Genomic DNA, 8,699 nt, shown 5'->3' with positions numbered 1-8,699 from the left:
AGAACTTATTAATCATAACTTCCATTCTATTGCAAACATTAACCGGAGGGTTCAAAGTATGAAAAATAAAAATAGGAATGGAATTCAACAAACTTTTAATCAAAGTTAAGCTACCTCCAAAAGAAAGAAATTTAGACGACCAATGCAAAATCTTTCTTTGAAAAATGGTGAAGATATTATCAAAGCATTGTCTTCCTCCTACCTTTAGTAAGAGGCATACCAAGATATTTGATAGGCAAGGAAGAAGAGCTAAAACCACATAACCGACTAATCTTGTTAGCCCTAGTAGTATTAACATAATTAGCAGTAATAAAATTACTCTTATCTTTGTTAATAGAAAGGCCACTAGCATCATGAAAGACATCCAAAAAATTAACCAACAATTTAACATTTTTGATAGAAACATTAGAGAAAATTATGAAATAATCAGCAAAACTAAGATGAGAGATCGGAAAACCTCCACCAGTATGATAATTAAGGTTAGGAAACCTACTGTACAGATAATCTAAACCCCTAGACAAATACTCCATAGCAATGATAAAGAGGGAAGGAGATAAAGGATCCCCCTGATAATCATATACATTTAATGTTAATATGATGCACCAGTTCTTGAGCAAGTAAAATGTTATAAAAAATACTCCTCCCTTTAACAAAACCCGTTTGATTAGGGGAAATAATTCTAGGCAAAATAGTAGAAAGTCTAGAAGCAATAATTTTTGCCATAAGTTTGTTAAAAAATGTACATAGACTAATAGGTCTAAAGTCATTCCAAAAGGTAGTATTATCTTTCTTGGGGATAAGAACAATATTAGTGCAAGAAAAATCTTTAGGATAAGGCTTACCCTTGAAAAAGTCATGAACAACATCCACCACATCATCTTTAATGATATCCCAAGTTTTCACAAAAAAATTAGTAGTATACCCATCCGGTCTAGCCACCGACTCAACATTCATCCCTTTGATAGCATTCCAAATCTCATCTTCATTGGGTAATTGGGTAAGAAAACTATTATCATTATCATCCAAAATGTTAGGAATCAAGTGTTAACAATAGAAGAAACAGGCTTGATGGCATTGAAAATATTATAGAAATAGTCCACTCTCGAATTAACAATGGTATCAACATTGTCATAAACAACACCATGCTCATCAACAAGCTTGTGAATATAGCTTTTAATACGATTTTTGTTAACTAAAGCATGGAAAAAGAAAGTATTTCTGTCACCTTCCAACAAAATAGAGTTAGTAGCCTTATGTTTCCAAAATATTTCTTCCTGGTTTTTCAAATTGAAAAGAAGGAGTTTACTGTTATCAAGATTAGCCAGATTCTCAGAGGAAGGATTCTCAAGAAAAAGGTTATCCGCAGTTAAAACTTTCTCCTCGGCCTCCTTAATATTTTCAAAAATATTTTTAAAAACATGTTTATTCCACCATCGCAACAATTGTTTCAATCTACTTAATTTAGCCCATAATCTATTCATACCTTGAATATTATTATCAGGAAAAACCAACGCATTCCAGTTATCAGACACAACATTAAAAAACCCATCACGCTTGATCCACATATTTTGAAATCTAAAAGCCACAGGGCCCGTCAAATCACTATTAGAAATAGAAAGAAGCAACGGAGAGTGGTCAGAAAGAGTTCTGCTCAAATGATGAACACTAGTCATATTAAATTTACCAATCCAATCATTATTGAAAAGTAACCTGTCAAGTCTTTGCCACAGGTTATTTCTGTTCCAAGTGAAGGAGTTGCCAGAAAAACCAATATCTGTTAGATTGCAAGAAGAAATCATCTGATTAAAATCATCCATAGCATTCATATTAGGAGGGTTACCTCCTCTTCTTTCACTAACATTAGAGATGATATTAAAATCACCCCAACACACCAAGGTCCATCAATGGTATGAGTAAAATTAGTTAAGCACTCCCAAAGAGGGATACGACCATCAATGCTTATAACTATTTATTTGATCATACAAAAAAGGAGTACTTCAAAATGCAAGATGATCTCAAAGCTAGCTCTACTTATATTAAAATGATGAATTATATTGCTCAACAAATGAATTGAAATTGTATTAAGAAGCTTAATATTAGTAAGTGTTTTAGTAATTTAACTGTTAAAATCAATGATGATGAGGATTTGAATCTTAATCATAGTCTTAAACTAAAGAATAAAATCACTAATGTTGAGTTTGATAATTTGGATGATACTCTTGAACTATATAAAAATCAATCTTCTTCTAATAATGCATTTCCTTGTGATAATTTTCAAAAAACAACTCTAGTGTACCCGACCTCAACTTTAGCTTTCAAAACTAGGATGGTATTGCTAATATGCATAATACTAGTGATATTCCTTCTCTAAAATGTAACAGAAGTTCAAACCCAAAAATTGTTTTAGATTTATCTAACCTTGATGCTCAAACTCTAGAACTGTTTCCCCATAAAGAACACAATATAATTCTTTGCATTGTGGTGCCCCTTTAGATTATAGTTTTACATTTATTTAAAAATGTAGGGGCAAATGAAAATTTTGAAAAATTTTGTATGTGTTCTGGAAATACCTTATTACTTATTAAGTCTTATTGTGGTTCAAGATAGTTAGATATCACATTTTATTAGGTCATAAAAAATCTATTCTCAACGATGCTATCATTCATAAAATTCATAAAAAAACTACATGTTGGGAACATGTGTTTCCTTCCCCATGTGATTAAATAACTCTTATCAACCATGTTCCTAACTCTATTCTTTCATACCTATGTAAGTGCTAAATAATATGAATAAATTTATAATAAGATGACAAAAAATTTTAAATAAATACTTCTTAGTGATGCTAAAGAGAAGGCTTGCAAAATTCACTAGGTTACTTAGAATAATATTTGCCTCCTTATTAATTATTGGATTTTTCATGTTAAATTTATTAGGACATAATAAAATGTGATTATCTAACTTTGATGGAAATTTGCAAGAAAAGCCTCTATATGATATAATTTTTTTTATTCTAAATATTGTGTTAATAAATATCCCTCGATGGTTAAAATCACTTATTCATCCAATTAGAATAGGATAATTTATATTCAAGAAGAAACTTAAGATATTTTTAAATGGAGTTTTAATAATGACTCCCTTTCCTTCTACTTAGATGTGGATTGGACTCTTTAAATTGTTGATATCCATTGTGTCCAAAACCACAAAGTAATAATGATCAATAAATATTTCATCAACCAGGAATGGAACTGCACATTATTGATAAGTATCTTACTCCTTGATCAAATTATTGCCAAAATTACTTATATTAATTTTAATCTTGATCTAGATTATTGCATCTTTTGAAAAAATGGGAAGGAATTTTTTTTCCCTTTAAACTTAGAAAGGTGTTAGACAATATACTAAAATATCTATATTTTGATATGCATTGAATTTTGGCAATATTTACATTTCCATTATCAAATAGAGCTTACTTGAGGATCTCATTAACAAAGATTGATATTATGTTATTAAGAAGCCTTCAATTGACTTCTAAATGTCACTATTATAAAAAATATATATAATAAAATCATATTACCCTTTTTAATGATGCTAATAAATAAATATGAGATTAATTTTTCAAGCATTTTTACTGTCTTATTTTGAGTTCATGATGATATTCATTCTTAGTTCATGAATGTATGAACTGAATTTAAAATATCACTAACTCCCACATTATAAATACACTTCTATCTTATATAATAATTTATGAATATGTCTAAATATATTATTATTATTATTTACAAATATTTAAGGTTGCTAAAGCATTTAATCTCTCAATTTTCATTGAGTAGGATAATTTTGTATCCTAATTGGATGGTTGTGTTAGTTGTCCCAAAAGACAACCAATTAAAATTTTAAAGTGGTCCAAGCCACATTGATACATTAAGTGAACTTAACATCAATGGATGCTTAAAGAGGAATAATCAAGAATGTGATTTTTGTCCAATGGAGACTTTATTTATTTTTATTTTTTTTTAGAAGTTGAGGCACAATAAATCTACTTATGTTGAACTTGTGATTGCTTATTTTTTGTTTTAGTTTTTCTTTGTTGTGTTTTATACTCTTCTCCAAAATCATAAAATTGATGAAGATCCTCTACAAACAACATGGAGGAGGAATGAGTGGCATATAATTAATGATAAGAGCAAGTGCTTTTTTAGGCTTACTAATGTAGCTTAAATAATAGGCCGCAAAACTTCTCATAAGTATTTATTTTTAGTTTTTCACTCCACTTCAAATGATAATCTTTTACTCTTTAATTAAAAATAATAATAGATGAGTTGTTTATCTTAAATTTATAATTTAGATGAAAATCATCCAAAGCAATAATCTATAAGATGATGTTTAGTTATAGAATATGCCAACTTAAAGGAAGAAAGAAAAATAGAAAATGGCTTAAACACATTATTATGAGAACAAAACATAAGACATATGGTGACAAAATAGCCATACTCATCCACATGATAGCTTCCAAAAGAACTTCAACATCTAACAACCAGTGATAGCAATGACTAACCCAAAAGAACCTTCATAGCACAATATCAAGCTATTATAAACAGACATACAAGAAAATAATTATAGAGTTGGTAAAAAATGGTATAAATATGATAATATAACCAAAAGAAAAATTAGGTGTAAGTAAAAAAAAAGACAACTCATAAGTGCTTTTTATGTGATTTGGCCCTAATTGACTTATACATAGATACCTAAGCTTCTTATCACTTAGAATTTCACTAGCCTACAATGCTCCTTCATTCTCAATATGATGGAGACATTATTAACACCGCTTCTTACTTTGAAGGGTAAAAGTATCTTAACTTCAATTAGCAATAAGAGCATTCCCTATGCCTCACAAAAAAAATTTAAAATAAAAATTATTATTGATCAAATATGTAGCACACACTATTATAAGGTGTATTTTTAGAAATGAGCAATTTAAAAAAAAATATTTTAAATTGGTGCGTATGAAGCCCAAAATTTAGAAATAAGTATAAGCGAAGAACCAAATTCTGGTTTCATAGAAATCCAAAAAAGAAATTCTAGTTTCTTATAAACCAGAAAACTAAATTCCACTTCCATTTTTTTGTTTCAAATCATCAACTCATCATTTGGATGGAAATTCCATTTTATGAGCAACCAAAAAACGAAACAAAATTTCCATTTTTGCTAGAATTCATGGTTTGGTAGCTTCCTCTTGATTTTAGGATTATGTTCCTTTATTGGTTGCTTGTCTAATGTGCCATTCGGCCTTGTTCTTCTATGGTTCACCTGTCCAGGGCCTTCAATAGTGCTCTTATTTTTTCTTGGTTTGTTCTCACCTTAATGGGGTGCAAATTGATTGATTATCTAGGGAGTGGGATTCAAGTTATCTATTGTCATTTGTCTTATTGGATTATGATTTCATTTGTCTTAGTTTATACGGTTGATTGCTCATTGGCCTTTATGTCAGTTGTTGTATTCTGCTATGTTGTGCTCTTGTGTTTTTCATATATTAGATTTTTCTTTCTATTGTCTTATGGTTTGTTTTGCAGTGTCATGTTGCTACTCCTGGCCTTCATTTGTTGCCACTGGTTGCATTATATGGACTTATGTATATCTGAACTTTTGGCTGCTCCATTTTTTTTTGGGTTTGGCTTCTTGCCTACCTTGCTTTTTTTTTGTTTTTTTATTTATTTTTATTTTATTATTATAATTACGCAAGGATATTTGACTCTTAGGTTTTTTTAATATATTTTAATTGTAGTTCCTCGAGCATAGTGATTTACCTTTAAGGACTTGTAATTATTTTTTAAATTAACACGTGGGCCCAACTTTAAATTTTATCATATATATATATAATAAAACTAAGGTTATTTAATAATAATAATAATAATAATAATAATAAAACTAAAGTTTTTTAAGTTCATTTTGATATTTTAAATCCAAGTAAATTTGGCATTTGGCATCTTCTAATGAGTGAAATAATTTCATTAAACATTTCAATTTTAAAATAATGACCAATACTTCAACATAATCAACCATTTATTACTAATGATAAATAAAAATCTATGCTGCCAAATTATTATCATTGATATTGGTAATTTAGAAATATGCAATACATTAAATTTCATTGCACAACACAAAATTAAATTGCCTTTATTTTTATGTTATATATAAGTAAAATTAAAAATTTCAAGGAGGAAATAGCACGACACTTAATTTCTTAATCAAGGTTAAAAATTTATTACATAAACATAATTAAAATTTAAAATTTTAAAATATGTGTTATATATATGTCTGTTAAATATGAATTGATTAAACAAAGGCAATAATATTTTGCATTTTATTTATTTTTTCATGTTGAATTAAATTCAATATGACATCATTAATCATTCACATATATTTTGGCAGTTTTTATCTCCACTATATTTTGTTCTATTTATGAGTTATTACTATGCTGGTTTGAAGGAGTAAGAATAACAATAAAAGTAGTAATAAGTTGGGGCGGAGCCAGCCTTTCACTTTAGGGTTGGAAAAAATTTCATATAAAAGGACTAATATTAAAAAAATAAAATAAGGATATAATTCAAAGCAAAATTTGTATTTTATTAGAAACTAAAATTGGATGCTAAACAAAAAAAAAAAATGGGATTGTCAAATGCCAAACCTCTGTTTTATGGGCTTTCTCAAGGTTAGAATTCTGATTGCAAGTGATTGGGGGCTTGGAACAAGGCACGGATCGCTAACGATTGCAGGCTCTGGGGAACGACCAAACAAGCTTTGCCGGAACTAGCCTTTCACTTTATGGTTAGAAAAGTTTTTGTATAAATGGACTAATATTAAAAAAATAAAATGAGGATATAATTCGAAGCAAAATTTGTATTTTATTTTGATAGATAAATTGAAATTATTATAAGCTAAAATAGGATACTAAACAAAAAAAATGGGGTTGTCAAATGCCAAACATCAGTTTTACTGGCTTTCTCACGGTCAAAACTTTGATTGCAAGCGATTGGGTGCTTTGAACAGGGCATGGATTGCTAGCGATTGCAGGCTCTGGGGAACGACCAAATAAGCTTTGCAGCTATGGCTCTAATCATTCAAATTCAAAAATATTTCCTCCATTGGAGCTAGACACGGTTGGCAAGTATTGGTGAACATTTATGGCTACGGGCCGAAAATTTTCGACCTTTCTGCAATCATGGGAAAACTAGGTTAACTGATGGGGAAATAACTAAAATACCTTTAAACTATTTTATTAAAATTTTGAAGGTGAGCCTCACATAAGCACAGATTCATCCCTCGTAAGTGTTGGGATAAGAATGGATGGACATATCAAGAAGATGCAAGCAAAGCTGGGGGAGATTCATGATGGCCTTCAATGGAGAAGATAAATTGGTAGTCGACCCATAAAAAAGATGATTGATTGCTATTGATGCTTCATTAATGATTTTAAATAATTGTAGCTGATCAAGGCGTTGATTCTCATATATATCAAACCATTCACTATTTGTTCCAGGTTTTAGTAGTTTTCGAAGTTATAATAACTGAAGTAAAAGATAGAATTCTTATGAGTGGAGTGATAAAGAGACAAAGGAGGACAAAAAAAACATATCTTTTTTACCTTTGGACTCTGCTATGGCCATTCTGATGATGGCATATCCAACACAGTAGTGGGCGCTGCCTATTGTGTGGTTACAAGGAAGGATTCATTTTGGGCAGCTTTTTGACCATTTTTCTGGTACGAAAAGTTGCTGGAAAAAGAGTGCGCTCAAATGAAAAAAATTTGTAAAGCCTTCTTTTTTTTTTTATTGAGGAAATTATATTTGGGAAATGGAATACAAATTATGATTACGGAGGTGTTTTTTAAAAATTCGAACAATATAAATAAAATAATTAAGCCATCCTAAATTATATCTATTATTTTTTTTCAAGATTTTGAAAATCGAAACATACAACAAATCAAAAATAAGAGAGGTTAACGGTTCGATCGGTCGAAACAAGATCAAACTGAATGACATAATAAATAATAATATTATTAAAAATTATAAAATGATTGATAAATTTTTCTTTAATACATTCACTCTGCATTTTAATAATTTTATTTCTATATCAAAGTAATTAAAAAACATAAATATGACATTAATTAAGTTTATAAAATATAAACAATTAACACATAATATGAATGTGACATCAAGGGGATATGCGCCTTTCGTCTGCTAGGGTTTTTTCGTGCGCCCCTTGCCTGGGGGCGCCTCCGCCCTCCCCCGCCTGCTAGTTCCACTAGGGAAGTGTTTTCTCTTCCTTTTTCGTTGTTTCGTCCTCTTTTCTGGTTTAGTCTTCTTCGCTTTTCCATCTCATGGCGGTTAAGCTCGCCGATCCTGGTTTTCTCGATAGCAATTCTAATTCGTGCTCTTTCATTGAAGCTCTTAAGGGTAACTCTTCTGGGAATTTTTCGGAGCTTAAACAAACATCTTTTAGGGGTTTTCCCTCTCTCTGGATATCAGAGGATGAAGTTCTGGCCCTAACGGCTTCTTTCGAGTTTTCACTGGTTGGTTATTTTCCTAATTTGAGGCCTTCATTGGATAGCATTAGGCGTTTTTTCTTTAACTTAAAATTGTCTAGCAAATTTTCTGTAACTTTGCTGGATTCACGCCATGTTTTGATCAAGCTCCGTAGCG

At 30.1% G+C, this 8,699-nt stretch overlaps 1 protein-coding gene across 1 annotated transcript; it reads right to left on the bottom strand.

The window, feature by feature from the left end:
• Positions 1 to 1,037: 1,037 nt before the first annotated feature.
• On the bottom strand, positions 1,038 to 1,826 carry LOC110102203. Its single transcript, XM_020830424.2, has one exon. The coding sequence runs from the start codon at positions 1,824 to 1,826 to the stop codon at positions 1,038 to 1,040; it is 789 nt and encodes a 262-aa protein (XP_020686083.2).
• Positions 1,827 to 8,699: the final 6,873 nt, after the last annotated feature.

Source organism: Dendrobium catenatum, unplaced genomic scaffold (assembly GCF_001605985.2).
Source record: "Dendrobium catenatum unplaced genomic scaffold, ASM160598v2 fragScaff_scaffold_747, whole genome shotgun sequence".
Classification (NCBI taxonomy): domain Eukaryota; kingdom Viridiplantae; phylum Streptophyta; class Magnoliopsida; order Asparagales; family Orchidaceae; genus Dendrobium; species Dendrobium catenatum.
This window is presented reverse-complemented; position numbering and strand designations above follow the sequence as displayed.

Bases quoted from the DNA above. Each gene is read 5' to 3' on its own strand.
- LOC110102203 (XM_020830424.2), bottom strand. From the start codon at position 1,826: ATGAATGCTATGGATGATTTTAATCAGATGATTTCTTCTTGCAATCTA.